The sequence below is a fragment of the Sceloporus undulatus genome, chromosome 8, assembly GCF_019175285.1.
Source record: "Sceloporus undulatus isolate JIND9_A2432 ecotype Alabama chromosome 8, SceUnd_v1.1, whole genome shotgun sequence".
In the NCBI taxonomy this organism is placed as follows: Eukaryota; Metazoa; Chordata; class Lepidosauria; order Squamata; family Phrynosomatidae; genus Sceloporus; species Sceloporus undulatus.
This window is the reverse complement of record NC_056529.1, coordinates 24,554,324-24,569,413: the sequence shown is the minus strand read 5'-3', so window position 1 is coordinate 24,569,413 and position 15,090 is coordinate 24,554,324. Positions and strand designations below refer to the sequence as shown.

The 15,090-nt window shown below is 47.5% G+C and overlaps 2 protein-coding genes across 5 annotated transcripts in view; both read right to left on the bottom strand.

Annotated features, from left to right (window-relative positions):
* Positions 1–301: 301 nt before the first annotated feature.
* B9D1 (B9 domain containing 1) lies at positions 302–4,731 on the bottom strand. Of its 2 annotated transcripts, XM_042438566.1 has the most exons (7): positions 4,574–4,731; positions 3,322–3,390; positions 2,386–2,497; positions 2,143–2,239; positions 1,627–1,689; positions 1,223–1,290; positions 302–754 (listed from the first exon to the last, which is right to left on the bottom strand). In XM_042438566.1, the coding sequence occupies exons 1-7, from the start codon at positions 4,637–4,639 to the stop codon at positions 609–611; spliced, it is 621 nt and encodes a 206-aa protein (XP_042294500.1). In that variant the 5' UTR covers positions 4,640–4,731; the 3' UTR covers positions 302–608. The 2 variants fall into 2 exon arrangements, with proteins under 2 accessions (XP_042294500.1, XP_042294501.1); XM_042438567.1 differs by lacking the exon at positions 1,223–1,290.
* Positions 4,732–10,170: 5,439 nt separating this feature from the next.
* Positions 10,171–15,090, bottom strand: part of CACNA1H (calcium voltage-gated channel subunit alpha1 H) — a 137,585-nt gene continuing 132,665 nt past the window's right edge. For all 3 annotated transcript variants that reach the window (XM_042438556.1, XM_042438558.1, XM_042438557.1), the window contains 3 exons: positions 14,191–14,368; positions 13,405–13,589; positions 10,171–12,659 (listed from right to left, as the gene is read on the bottom strand). In XM_042438556.1, coding sequence (XP_042294490.1) covers positions 11,478–12,659; positions 13,405–13,589; positions 14,191–14,368 — 1,545 coding nt within the window. In that variant the 3' untranslated portion in view covers positions 10,171–11,477. The remainder of the gene's footprint in view (positions 12,660–13,404; positions 13,590–14,190; positions 14,369–15,090) is intronic.

Here is a 15,090-nt window from a genome sequence, read left to right as displayed (position 1 = left end):
GAAAGCGGCCGCGGAACGAATTAATTTCCTAACCCGAGGGAGCAGTGTATCGTGACTATCTCTTACTATACTACTACACGTTTCTCCATTAGTTTGGCTTGTGCGTTCATGTAGACCTCCTTGAATTGTCCCTCTCATCTGAGCTCTTTATCTGCTCTCCAAGTGAGAAAGCACTTGCTGAATCCTCTTTTCTCACTGGAAAGTTCCCACAAAACAACTAGGCATTAACCTTATGTCTTTGGCCAGAGAATCCTTGACCCCTTTTGTACATTACATGCTTAAGAATAAAACCACGCACTGGTTTGGATAAGCATCTCTCCACCTTTATTGCAGAAATTGGTACAAAAGAAGGAAGCTTTTAAAAAGTGCTGAACCTCAATGAAGACTGGATGATTAAGTAGGTTTGGAAAGCACCAGCTTTAGGGAGATTGATACTTCTCAGAGCATTCAAATGTGTGCTGTTGACAGTGGCTCTGCAAAGGGCAAGTCCCATGCTGATGTGGTGCAAAAGACACATCCATGACAACAACACCCACCTTGAGTCTGTGTTTGGAGCGATCCCTGTGTGTTTCAGGGATGGATGCAGGGCTGCCAGATCAGCCTCTGGCTTAATATTTATGAAGCCCTTCGGGTACCGACATCAGCGATGGGTTGGACGTGATCCCGGGACTGACGTCGTAGCCCAGCTTCTTCATGTCCTTGGTCACCACGTTGAAGGAGAGGGTGACGAAACCTTGTGAACGGACCCTGGTCACTAGAGAGGAAGGAGAACATGGAATCAGCAATAGATTTTGGTTCTCAAGGAAGACACTATTTGAACCTAAGGGTAGTTCAATCTGTGCTTTGGAAGTTTGGGATTGCGCATGTTCACTGTCAGGTCCTTGGAAATTCAGTGGAGGAGAGGAAAGGACTGATTTTGGGGTTTCATTTGGTCACACGTTGTTGAGGCCCTCTAACATATTTTTGAATGGTCAAAATCAGTCAAAGAATGGGAGGGGAAAAAAGCTGGCCAGAAATGACAAAGTGTCCACTTCCGATGTTCTTGGGAGGCAGGATGTGGCCTGCGGAGAGAGGGATGGGCTCCCATTGACCACACAGCTGCCTCCCCTGTTCCCCTTCTTTGGGATTTGGGCCAGTCCTCTTTCTGGCTTATGCTTGGCTCTTTGCACCCCAAGGACCATGAATCCCTTTCCCTGGCCGAGCCAAAGGACTCCCCCTTTACCTTCACGGCCCTCTCCTTGCGCGACCACCTTGGGATCGGTGAACTCCGGACGCCTTCCTGTGAGCCAGCTGGGACAAAAGCAAGTGGAACCTGATAATAGGCCCTCTAACACTGTGACTGCTTTAAGCTGTCCTGCATTGATTTTACTTTACACACATTGATACCTTCAGATTTAGGATGGCTGTTGGCCCAGTTGGCTAAGGCTTTGGGGAACTGATGTCCCAAACAGAATTTAGGAACTGCTAGACTACAGAATGGAGGTGTTCATTCTGTTCCCTCAACAGACAAAGATGGGCATCTGATGGAGGACAACAGGCTCCCAAATGAATCCGTTTAGAGGCCAGTTGGATTCTGGAGATTGACTCAAATCAATCTTAGCCCACATTTCTAGCTTCTTTCCGCACCTGGTGAACTTTTGCAGCTTGGACGTCGATTCTGGGACGAACATGGGGATGGTCCTCTTGTGCCTGAAATGGAATTTAGCCCATAAAAACAGCTGAATTTTAAGAAGTTAGAAAGGAGATAAATAGAACTGTTAAAAACATAAACCATTGAAAAAATCCAGCACAACAAAAATGACAACAGAAAACCTAGCAGATTGTTTAGGTGGGATGGGCCTTGTATGCTCAGTCCTCAAGGGCTGTTGAAACAGAGAGGTCTTGTCTGTGCAAAGACAAGAAGGAAGGTCTTTCTGTGAGGGAATCAGAACATAAACGTACAAAACCCAGAAGCGTTAAAATACTGTAGCATCAACCTATTAACAATATTAAAACAATTTAAAGTGTGCAAAAAGCAGGTAAAAATCCTGGTACAAAAGCATTTTAATACAGCCAGGGACTGGTCCCTGAGAATGTAACAGCGGAGGCCAATGGCACTCCCTGACGCCAGGCGAAGGGTAAAGAGCGCGAGGATCCACTGACCTCCCTGGAGTAAAGGGAATGTGGACGGCTCCGTATCCGCGGACCACGTCGTTCCCAAAGAGGTCAGGGCCATACACGCTGACGACTATCTGTGGCCCTGCAAGGAAGGTCAGAACAAGAGGCTGAAAGGGGATGGAGCAAGGCTCCTCGATTTCTTGTGATACTCAACTAAATGGCCAATGATCTTGACCACATCAGGTTTAGTGCTTTGCCCCATGGATGCTTTTGCAGGGCTTTGCTTACAGCCGAAGGGGTTGGTGCTTTTGAAGGTGATCTCGATGGGGAAATTCCAGACTAGGTCTTGGGGGCCGTCTCTGTTCTTCGAGGTGATCTGCGAGATCCCTTCTTCCAAACCCTAGAAACAAGACAAAAAGAGAGAGAAGGTGAAGTCAGACTGCTTTGTTCATTCAGTTTCTTAGTCCAGCATTTTCTCCTTGTGAAGCAGTGTGGCCTAGTGGCTTGAGTACCAGGCTACAACTCTTGGAAACCAGGGTTCAATAGGGTTGGAATGGGTGGCCCTTGAGGGTCCCTTCCAAAGGGATTTTGGACTTCAGCTCCCAGAATCCTAGACTATTGGCCAACGTGGCTGAGGCTTCTGGGAGATGAAGTCCAGAACCCTATAAAGGGCACAGTTTGGGGATCACTGTTCTAGAGAGAGACAAAGCCTGGTTTTCTCTGTTGTCGTGTGGCTTCATTTCAGACTTACGGCGATCCTCAAGTGAACTTAACCTGAGTTTTTCTTGGCAAGATTTGTCCAGAGGAGGCTTGCCTTTGCCTTTCCTTGAGGCTGAGAGAGTGTGACTTGCTAAAGAGAGAGTGTGACTTGTTATTTAAAGCGGTGTCAAACTGCATTAATTCTGCAGTGTAGATGCAGCAGCCCAGGTCTTAGCTCCAGATCTCAAAGGGCTTATCCAAGCTGCTGACCCCTTTGTTGCTGTTGTTGTGTGCCTTCAAGTTGTTTATGGCTGTTTTCTTGGCAAGACAGAGGAGTTTTGCCACCACTGCCTTCCCCTGAGGCTGAGAGAGTGTGACTTATTGCCCAAGGTCTTCCTGTAGGACCCACTGGTTTGTCTTTTTGGCTGCCGCGAGACAAAGGCTTGGCAAAACACTATCCTGTCTGCAAAAGGGAAAGGCCAAGATGGTTAAAGCAATAGAGGTATAAAAGCAGAGACGCCTGACCGAAGTGGGAGCCCAGTCGCAGCCGTAGACAAAGCAGTACTTGCAGTAAAGGTCGTCAAACTCCGGGAACTGGAAGAGAAAGCCAGAAAGACAAGGATGAAACACAGGCTTCAAACCTCTGTCCATATCAGCTCTACGCTGGTCCTAGGTTTGCTTTTAAGGGTGAGAAGAGAGGGATGGGGGGTATGTCTCAGGCCCAAAACACACTGCGGAAATAGTCCAGTCTGAGGCTGCCCTGGATCTGGAATGCTGGGATTTGTAGTTCTGGGAGACATTGAGCCTTCTCTGGCCGCATCTGGACTGAATCAACGCAATGGGGCTACGCTTCGGCTGCTCAGACGACAAACCCTTTTATATGTGATCTTGTTATAATATTTAATTAATTAATTAATTAATTAATTAATGTAACTTTTCTATGTTGTTATGTTTCTATGTTTTTAATTGCACTGTTTTTCTAATCTTGTAAACCAGTCTAATATAAACACACACATATATGTGTGTGTGTGTGTGTGTGTGTGTATGTTATTTATATGCCACCCTTTTCCCAAAACTGGGACTCATACATACATACATTATATAATATATATGTATGTGTGTGTGTGAGTGAACATATATGAATATAATTATATATATATATATATATATGTATGTATGTATAAATAATTTATAAATTAGATATACAGTATATGTATGTATGTATATATAAATTATATACATTGTAACATATATACACACATATATGTATGTGTATGTATATATATATATATATACACACACATACATATTCATATAATATATATGTTCTATATATGTATGAATATAACATATATATATATATATATATATACACATACATACATATCTATTATTTTGCTTAATGTTATATATGTACATGACAACAACAACTCCCAGAATTCCACAGCATGGAGTCATGGCGTGAAAGCGGTGCCAAAGTGGGTTAACTCTGCAGTTCAGAACGCAACCCAGGCCCCTCTTTGGTCAACCCTTGGAAGCAAGGCCTTCCTTGCTGTTCCCTCGAGTTGCACCTGGTGCAATAAAGCCGATGAAGAGAAGGGAGATGCTGTTCACTTGGCTCCTCCTCCCCCCCCGAGTCGGGTTTTGGTTTCGTCCGCCTGCATTGGCTTCAGCCGAGCGGGAGATACCAAGTGGACGCAGGCGGGGAGGAGAGAAGTAGGTCCGTCCTTTTCTCGCGCTTCCGCCCCCGGACCCCTTTCCTTTCGCGGGAGCTGACCTGGGCGCCCTCGATCTGCCCGTTGACCATCAGCAGGAAGACGGTGGGGCTGGCGGACGCCGCCATGGAGGCTCCCTGAGTCGGTTGCTAAGGGCCGCGGCCCTCCTTAGCAACGGAGGGCGACGGCGCGCCCCTTTAGGACAATCTTCCTCAGGGAGACGTTGCTTTTCGGGAACGCCAAGGGGCGGGGCTTGGAGGTGGGCAGGGAAGGAGCGGGGAGAGGGAGGCCGCGCGGTCCTAGCGCCGGGATTTAAGTGAGCCAAGCTCATACAATTGGGTTATTGATATTGATATTACAGTATTATTACAGTGGGCTCTTGGTATTTGCTGAGGTTTGGTGTCAGGAACCCCCATGGATACTCAAGTCCCATTAAATACAATGGGGCATTATTACTATTACTATTATTATTCTTATTGCAGTGGGCCATTAGTATCTGCTGGGGTTTGGTTCCAGGAACCCCCATTGGATACCAAATCTATGTAGTTATTGTTATTGTTGTTATTTCAGGGGGCCCTTGGCCTCTGCTGGGCTTTGGTCCCAGGACCAACCATCATGGGCACCAAACTCTATGGATGCTCACATCCCATGACATAAAATGGGGTCATAAAATGGTGTCCCTTATATAAAAATGCCCAAGTCAAGGTTTGCTATTGGAATGTAAAGGTCAATAATAATAATAATAATAATAATAATAATAATAATAATAAATGATACTTTTTTGGGGAATGTTTTCAAGCCCTTGGTGCCTGGATCCATGGAGGAAGGATCCGCGGATACGGAGGGCCAGGGGCGTCCTACGTTTTCCTTAAACGTCCTCATTTTGCGGTGCTTTGCCCTCCTTTGCGGTTAAGACATCCAGTCACTTAATGCTATCTTTTTGCATTAGGTGCTATTGCTGGGTTTGCTCCCTTCGGTAGCATCAGATTAACCTATTTTTACAGCAAGGAACACCTTGAATGGATTTGCCTTTTCTCTCTTTTCACCTTGATGGAAAACCTCAAAAGAAAAGGTCCAATGCAGAACCAGCTGCCTTTCCTCCGAAAAACCCTAAAGCGGACTCCGAAATCTCTTTTTGGCCCAAGGTTGAAACCATGCCTTTCTTCTTCTTCTGCTGCTGCTGCTCATTAAAACCTGTCCTATTTTTGCCTTTTCAGGGCCTGGCGCTGCCTTGAATCACAGGAGTCAAGCAAAGCCTTGCCGAGAGGGAAAGCGAGAGGCATCAAGCCTCATTCTCCAGGCATTAAAAAAGGAGAAGGAAGGAAAGGAGGAGAGGAAGCGGTTTTGTTGGAGGGTGAACTCTTGCCCCAGTTTGGAACAAATGCATCCAAAGACGGTATGCGCCGCCCGTCCTTCTTCTTAATGAATGACTTCTCCTTGGATCCGAAGCATGAAGCTTGACAGGTAGATAGTCATACTTTTCAGGGATGTTCAATTCATCAATTGAAGTCCCTTTCCCTGTTGTTGTTGTTGTTGTGTGCCTTCAAGTCCTTCTCAATTTATGGAGACCACAAGGCAAAACTATCAAAGAGTTTTCTTGGCCAGATTTGTTCAGAGGGTTGCCATCGCCTTCCTCTGAGGCTGAGAGAGTGTGACTTTGTCCATCCAAAGTCACTCAATGGGTTTCATGGCCGAGTTGGGAATCAAACCCAGGTCTCCAAAGTCCTGTTCCAGTGCTCAAACCGTTACACCACATTGGCTCTGGGAAGCTATTTTACTTTGGGGAATCCCAAAGTAAATGGGGAATATCAATCCCAGAATTGAGTCAGTCTAGAAAAAGGAATACAATCTAGAAACCAATGCAATCCTAGGCTGCATAAATAGGAGCGTAGGGTTGAGGGTCGAGGGAAGTCATAGTGCTGCTCTGTCCTGCTTTGGTCAGGACTCACCTGGAATGATGTTGTGTCCAGTTGCCCATTGAGGAATGGCTCTCCATCCTTTGTCACGTTGGAGAGGGGTGCAGCCAGTGCGTACGGAGGGGAATTACAGAGGCCACATGGTGGATTCTCCTCCAGACCTTGGTGTCGTGGCGCCTTAGCATTGCGGCCCTCTGGACCTCACTGTCAGCCAGTCTGTCCCTCCAGACCTTGCTGTTGCGGCACTGCAGTAGTGCGACCCTGCAGACATCCTCTAGACCTCGCTCTTGTGGCGCTGTGTCAGTGTGTCCCTCTGGACTTCACTGTCGTGGCGCCATGTCAGTGCGGCCCTCTGGACCTCTCTGTCAGTCAGTCAGTTCTTTTGGACCTTGCTTTCATGGTGCCACAGTCGCATGGCTCTGCAGACCTCCTCTGGGCCTCTCTGTCGCGGCAATATGTCAGCGTGGCCCTCTGGACATTACTTCCAGTCAGTCTGTCCCTCTGGAACTTGCCACTGCAGCACTGCCACAGTGCGGCTCTCCGGACCTCGCTGTCACGGCACCATGACAGTACAGCCCTCTGGACCTCACTGTCTTGGTGCTGCTGGCGCATGGTCCTTTGGACCTCCTCCGGATCTCACTGTCGCTCAGTCTCTCATTCTCAATCTTGCCATTGCAGCGCTGTGGCAGCGAAAGAGAAAGTTGGGCACTGCTTTTAAAATGTCCAGACTTCTCCCTCGTCCTCCCACTTTCTCCCTCTTCATCCTCTGCTTACTTCAATTCCTGCAAACTGAGCTGAAAGTGCAAACGTAGTTTGCGTTTAATTAACTCAGTTGGAAGGAAAGAAGAAGAAGAGGAGGAGGGTGAGGAGGAATCTTGCCCTTCCCGGTAAGGCAAAAGCAAACTAACTTGCCTTTTCTTTGGCCACCTTGACTTCTACACACCTCCCAGCTTTCTTTTGTGAAACGTTGGAGAGTGTTAAAACTTCTCCTGGCAATTGGCAGTTTGGAGCCGTTCTGCAAACAGTGAAGGTGCTCAGAGGTTACAGATGAGCTTTTGGGGCTTGAAATCCCCTCCTTTCTCCCTCTTTGTGAGTCAAGGGGGAAAGAAGCCCCTCTGCCTCCCGCCCCTGAAACGGCGACATGGACCCGGCCCTAATTCAATTAGGAGCAGCCTTTAATCTCTCTCGTCGTTACAAGATCAGAGCGGAAGCACGAATACTAATTAAGCGTGCCTCAATATTTGCACAAGCTTTTCAGGATAAATAATTAAATTGACTGGAGCCATAAAAAGCTGCCCCCGTGAAAGCGCCGGATGCGAGGGATGCATCTTAATGACACACAGCCTTTTTCCCTTAAAGCCTTCGTGTTGTAATGGTTTGAGCATTGGACTGGGACTCTGGAGACCAGGGTTCGAATCCTCGGCTCGGCCACGAAACCCATTTGGTGATCTTGGGCAAGTCACACTCTCTCAGCCTCTGAGGATGTTAGGGAAAGACATATGTGTACATCACACAACACAAAGTCCACCATTGCTCAACAGAGGTATTGTGTGGATAGTGGTGAAAGTGGTATAGCATGGACAAAATGTTCCTCTACGCCTTGTCTTGGCAAGTTGCACATTGTGCACTTATGTGTTGTGCTTGTGTCTCCTATAGTTTACTTTGTGGTTGTGCATTCTATACTTTACATTGTAGTAGTGCATTGGGGTTGTGCATCTAACACTTTATGCTGTGTTTGCATATTGTGAACCCTGTATTTTGCACTGTAGGTGATCATTGTACTCTGGTTGTGCATCTTATACTTTGCACTGTGTCTGCATATTGGGCATTTTTATGCATCTTATATTTTGTATTGTGATTGCTCATTGTACATTGCAGTTGAGCATCCTATATTTTGCATTATGGTTGTGCACTGTGCATTGTGCAATGGAACTTATTCATTGACATGCGTTGTGCGGTGTTGCTTTTCATTCACCTAGCATATCTCTATATGCAGATATTTACACTACACTAAGAGGATGTGGGATTGAGACCTAGACCACCTCAAGTCCTTCATTAAACTACAAATCCCAGGATTCCATGATGGCGCAAGTGTTATCCAACGGCGGTGCAAATAAATTCTGCAGCGGAGATGCTTCTTTGTGGCTTGTGTGGTCTCCAGACACAACGATGTGATCTTTGCACAGTCTGCACGAACGACACAGTAGTGAACGAAACAAACAGTCTTTAAATAATTTACTCTTTATTTGTGGGTTTTTTCGTTTTGTTTTTCCTGCCAACTTTGGAAACCTTCCTCGCCTTCATCCCTCGTTGTGCACTTTGAAAAGCTCAGATTATTGCAACATTTAACCTGAATTCCATAAGAAAACAGAGAAGGGAGGGTTGTATTCTTTTTGTCAAAGAAAGAAAGAAAGAAGGAAACAACCAACTTGTCCAACCAGCCTCACTGGATTTATACATAAAAACACCCCCCAAAAGGACAGGTCCGGTACCCAAAAGGAGAATGAGTCGCGTCCTTTGTTATTGCACTGGCTACAATTCAGTAGTGGTTTTGGTTTTCACCGATTTCCCCGCAGAGTGAGGCGATGGAAGGAAAAAACGACTCAAGCGCAGGATGGAAAAACGCCGTGGGACAAAGCCTGAAGGATGAAGAAGGCAGAGGAAAAGGAGGTATGTATTTGCGGGTGAAAGGAAAGAGGACTATGAGCATCGTTGTTTCAGTTTCCATTTAGGATCTAAGAAGCTGGGAATCGGATGCTAACAGGGCAAGGAAACCAATACCTGTTCTAGGTGAGTGTCAAGGGATAAACAGGTCCCCAGTCCAGCTACAGTGAGTAGTGTTTCTGGCCAAAATTATACACTAAGGGACATGATTGAGAGCCATCATGGGGTAATGGTCTGAGTGTTGGACTAAGGGGACTCTGGAGACCAAGGTTTGATTCCCAGTTTGGCCATTGAACCCACCGGGAGACCTTGGCCAGTCACACTCTCTCAGCCTCCTCAGGGGAAGGCAAAGGAAACTCCCCTCTGAACAAATCTTGCCAAGAAAACCCCAAGCCTTTGTTGTTAGCCACCTTCAAGTCAATCCCAACCCTGTGGATGAGAGATCTCCAAGTCTCCCGGTCTTCCACTAATAATAATAATAACAGTAATTAATGTTATTTCTGTGCCGCAGCTTCCTCAGGATCAAGGCAGCTTACAACATCAGGTAGAAACACATATAAAATACAACACACACTAGTCTGCTTAGGTCCTGTAAAGTCATACCTCTGGCTTTCCTAATAGAGTCTATCCATCTAGGCTGGTGCTTCCCAAACTTTGGTCTTCCAGGTGTTTTGGACTTCAGCTCCCAGAAGCCCCAGCCAGCTTCGGCATTAGTCAGGAATTCTGGGGGCTGAAGTCCAAAACATCTGGAGGACCAAAGTTTGGGAACCACATGTGGTATTCCTCTGTTTCTGTATCCCTCCTAGCATTATTGTCTTTTCTTCGCTTTAGGGTCGCCGTAACTCTGGAATGACTTGGAGGCACACAACGACAACAACAACAAAGCTGGGATGCAGTGCTGGATCTCACCCTTGTGCATTCGCTCACACAACTGGCAGTCGGTGAGTACCAAAGCTTGAACTAACTCCATTCTTCCAAGACTTGCAGGATGGCTTAGCTTGGTGTAATAGGAGACCACTCCTGCACAACCTCTGAGAAAGTGCAACTACTTGAGTAAGGCTTCAAGAGCTTTACATCTGTTTCTAACAGTCTAGGTCAGTGCTTCGCAACCTTTGGGCCTCCAGATGTTTTGGACTTCAATTCCCAGAAGTCCCAGTCACTATGCTCATTGTTCAGGAATTCTGGGAGTTGAAGTCTCAAAAAATCTAGAGGACCAAAGGTTGAGAACACTGCCTTAGAGCAAGACCTGCTGAACCCAACCACTAACACACCACTATAATGTTGTTGTTTTTTGCTTTGTGACTTCAAGTAATTTCTTACTTGTGGTGACCATAAAGCAAACCTATCATGGGGTTTTCATGGCCAGGTTTGTTCAGAGGGGCTTGGTCCCACTCACATCAATGGGGCAAGTTACTCTGTTTATGCTGGTCTGTGACCATCATAAACATTTATTATAGGTTGCAGTGTTTCAGTAGGAGATAACTGTGCAACTTTAGCCAGATTAGGGCCATGGTGGCACAGTGTCCGGTAGCAATGAGTAGGACTGGATTGTCTGTTCATCATAGGACTCAGGTGGTTTGCAACGGGCTTCAAAGGGATCATGCCACTAACTGTAGCTGGAGCAGGTCCACTGTTCTCCACAAAAAACATGCGCATGACGACGAGAAGAGTGCTTGCGTGAAGGTTATGTGACGTGCGCCAGTCTTGGGTGCCTGTGTGTCTGTCTGCTTTTCTTTTTAAAACCTTTTAAAAAATCCAAATACATTATTTTCTATTTATAATAAGTGCTGATATACAGACAATGTACAACTTGCGTCTCCTGGGCACTTCTGCTCCTCCGTGAACCACTTCCCGTGCAAGAACCGTCATCCTAATAATAACAAAAGGTGCCGTTTTTGAAAAGTCAAAAAAGTTTCTTTTTTCCTGTAAATTCTATATATATATATATATATATATATATTTTCTTTAAAAAAGATAAAATAAAAGGCCCGAAACCCAAATCAATGTGATTGAGGCCACGCCGCAGGGAAGCGGGGAAGGGAGAAGGGAGAAGGAAAAGAAGGATCGGAAAAGTGTACTCCGTGTGTTGCTCAGAAAGGGGACGCCGAATCGCCTTTCCTTACCCTGAACCTTGTTGCTGCTTTTGGAAAACCGGCTTTTCTCTTTGATTTTATTTTAAAACAACAACAACAGAAACCTTCACAGCGCTTAAAAGAGAGAGAAAGAGAAAGAGAAGAGAGAAAAAGAGAGACAATTTTGGGATTTAAGCGTCCATCACGGAGTGGTGACTTTTCAATCTTTTCTCCCACTTCGAAGCCACTTGCGGTGGCAAAAAAGCCCTTAAACATCACACCTGACTTAAGTGTCCCCCCCCAAAACTCGGAAGCTATACCGGTTCGTCCACCTCTCCGTCTGTCGTCGTTGTCGTCGCTGTGATTACGGGGACCGGTCCATGCTTCCGGAGGGGGCTCCGAGTCCCACCGAGAACCTCTTGGTTTTGCACGGGCGGCGGTCCGCACTGAGGTTTCAAGTGGTCCACCTTTTGCAATTCGAGCGCCGCGCTGTCCTCAGGCAGGGAATCTGCCGGGAGACTCCCAACCGGCCCGCTCTCCGAGAGACTGCCGGTGGAGTTGGGGGTATCGGACTGCTCAAAAGAAAAGTTGGGGATGGTTAAATGCTCTCCGCGACAGGTGGGCGGTGGTGCCCCCCGGCGTTCCCCCTTGGAGCCCGGGTCTCCCGGCTGGCTCTCTGAGAGCTCTGAGGAGTCCCTGTATGCTGTGGATTCGCACGAAGGGGTCCTTCTGCGCAACAGGCTGTTCTCAGAGGCTTTGGTACGCGTGGATGTGTTCTTCTCTTCCTCCATGGGAGGCTCTATAGAAATGCACGGGGGGCTCATTTTCTTCTTGCGGCGGACCCCATGGATGTATTCAGACTCGGGATGGACATGGAACGCTTTCTTCTCCTCCGACGACTCAGGAAAGCCATGATCCCCATCAGTGACGAATGGACAGATCTCGATGGAGTGCCGCCGGTGGTCATCGGTCCACGTTGGTTTGGCCAAGAACCCTCGGGTGTCCACACTGTAGAACTTCTTCAAGTCTTTCTCTTTGGATCCGCCTGCAGTCAGGCTGGTCGTGCTGCCGTTCTTGAGGATGACGGGGGATGGAACCGGGGAGGCGAAGGGGGACTTGGACCGCTCCCTGCTGTCCACCCCGTCCTGCCATCCTCCCGCCGAGCTGTTGATGTGACTGACCTCTTCGTCGGCCAGGTCTGAGGACTCGAAGAAGGAGCCGTTGGGATTGCCTTCGCCACTGGAAGGCCTTCTGGGGAGACTGTGCTGACCAAAGGCATGTTTGCGGGTACGGACGCTGGCGGACCTATGGAGGGAAGTGTGGGGACGAGGAGGGCTCCCAGGCAGGGGTGGCATAGGGGCTGGGTGTTGGGGCAGAGGGGAGCCCAAGGTGCTCTGCAACAGCTTCTTTGGCTGGAGGGTTTCACAGGCCTCGGTTTGTGTGCTGTCCTTTGAATCGGCTCCCTGACTTTCCAAGGAATCCCTCTGGATTGCCTCCTGCAATGCAAAGAGAGAAGATGATATAAGAAGAGGGAAATAGGCATTTCTGGACCAAGAGTGGAAACACATGCAGAAGCAGGTTTTGGGTTTTTGGAGATCGTTGGCAAAATGACCTTATCAATAAGGACAGCACAATGCAATGGCACTGTGCTACGGACACCACAATGCAGTGGCATTGCACTGCACTGTGGACCCTACAATGCACTGCAACCACTACGGACCCCCAAACGCAGTGGCACTATACTAGAGAAAACTCAGTCCAGTGGCACTGCACTACAGACACCATAACATTGTAATGCAGGTGTATGATGGGATATACAGTGGTTGTTAATTGCAGAACAACTGTTGATCACAGAAAGAAAGGAATTGAGGCTGCCTCGAGTGCATTCAAGGTTCGTGTATTGGGAAGCTCTGCAATGAGGGGAAGATGAAAGTTTCTTGGGAACAGGGAAAGAAAATAATGTTTTGCTTTTGTAGCAAATGAGAAGGCAGCCCAAGACTTGAAATTGTTTGTGCTTGAATTATGCCTTGCTAAGGCTTCCTGGTTGGTTGTGATCTCCGGGGAACCTCTCTAGTTACTGAATAAAGGTTTGTTTGTGTTTTGCCACTGAAGCCTGGATTTCTGATCTAAAAGGTTACTGGATGCGAGCGACCAGGGAATAGTGCTCAGTGGCCTTTTATGGGGTGCTGGGGAACCCTTCCCCCAGTTGTCTGAGATGAGTTCAGTGCCAAGGAACCTTACCTGTCTGCACAGGAGCCTGTTGACGCTGGGAGACAGAGGTGGCGCCTGCGGAGGCCGAAGTTTCCAGGGGGCTCCTTGGCCTTCGCGGTGCGGAGGTGGAGTTGTTGGACGAAAGGCTTCCCGTGGCACCCTCAGCGACGAGGAGCAGGTCTCCACTGGCTGCGAACGGACAGATGTAATGGACCCTGGATGGCGAGGAAGGGATGTTATTAGCGTCGGAAGTGCCAAGCTGCGACGGAGCTCTCCGAGAAACTCAAAGCAAGCCAATACTGGTACGGAGACTGGGACCCACCCAATGAGAAACACATCCTGGAACAAGTTGTTAATCCTAACCAGAGTTAGACCCATTGAATTAATGTGGTTCCAGGATGGGTCCATCCAGCCTTTAGTATGAACGCCAATAGTTATCTCTGCTGGGATTTTGTTAAGTTCTTCGCCACTGTTTTCCTTTACATCCTTCATTGCATGCCCCTAAGATTTACCCTCCACTTATCCATGGGTCAGATCAAAATCCATCATTTTGGCCCCAAAACTTGCCCTTGACTTATATATGAAGTCAACTTATAGTCGAGTATATACAGTAATCTAAAGGAGTTGTCCAAAGTGTTGAACTCATTGGCATGTGAACAGCACACCCCAAGTGGATTCAACACCGTGAAAGACTCTCATAAAACCTAGAGAGAATTCACTGCATCCCTTGACATAGGAATTGCTGGCAATCCCTGGTACATATCTTGTTCACTCCCACCGCCACAAGAACAAAGTCCTGCAAATACACATTACTACCTCTTGGTGACTTGAATGAATAGGCCTCCAGCTCTGCTTCATGAAGTGGGTAGGGGGCTTTGGCTGGCATCACGGGGCGGAACATGTAGCTGTCGTTGGGCAAGGAGTGCATCCTGGCCACCGAAATCTTGCGGACAGTGAGCAGGTTCTGGGGTTCCCCGAGGCTGGTGGCAATGTCCTGCAGATTGGTGACAGAAATACAGTTGGGTTGGGGGAAAGATACTGAGGAAGTTCTGATCCTCTTCAGTACTGTTCCTTTGGCTGCAAGCAAGTTTGAACAACCATCTTGGCATCTATACAGCAATGATGTGGCCTGATTGGAACCAAGCCGAGTCTGACACAACTTGTGGGCTAAGTTGCACATTATTGCACACTTATGCTTGGGCTCAACATGTTAACACACACAGATCCACGACTTGGACTGATGGTGCATCTCCTCTCCCATCGCCAATCTCCACGGATCCTTTTCCCTGGATCTATTCCCCATTCAGTTCCCACCTTTTAGGGGGTCCACAAACACGGCTTTATTACAGATTTTGGCAACCTTGGCTCATACCGACTTCAACCTCAGGCCATTCTATTTGAATCCACTCAAGACATCAGCTGGGGAATGTCTTGCCCTTTGTTCTGGTCTGTTGTGAATATCAAAACTAGACAGCCTTCCAAATACAAAGGCATCTTTTGGCATCCGCCAGGCTAATAGCCCTTGACAGATCTCTCCTCCGTGACGGCAAATCTGTCTTTTCCCCCCCAGAAAAGCCATCCAAGCCAACGGTCGTGACTAATTGCTCTGTATCCATTTCTATAATTTAATTACACACTGTCTGAAAAGGTATGTAATTTCGGCTGCTCCCCCCATGTCACCGGGTGACCCATGCACCCAGCTGCAAAATGAGGAAA

Bases quoted from the DNA above. Each gene is read 5' to 3' on its own strand.
- B9D1 (XM_042438566.1), bottom strand. From the start codon at position 4,639: ATGGCGGCGTCCGCCAGCCCCACCGTCTTCCTGCTGATGGTCAACGGG. The intron at 1,690-2,142 runs GTCAGTGGATCC...ATTCCATTTCAG, and splicing joins ATTCCCTTTACTCCAGGGAG to GCACAAGAGGACCATCCCCA. The intron at 1,291-1,626 runs GTGCGGAAAGAA...CTTTTGTCCCAG, and splicing joins AAGCTGCAAAAGTTCACCAG to CTGGCTCACAGGAAGGCGTC.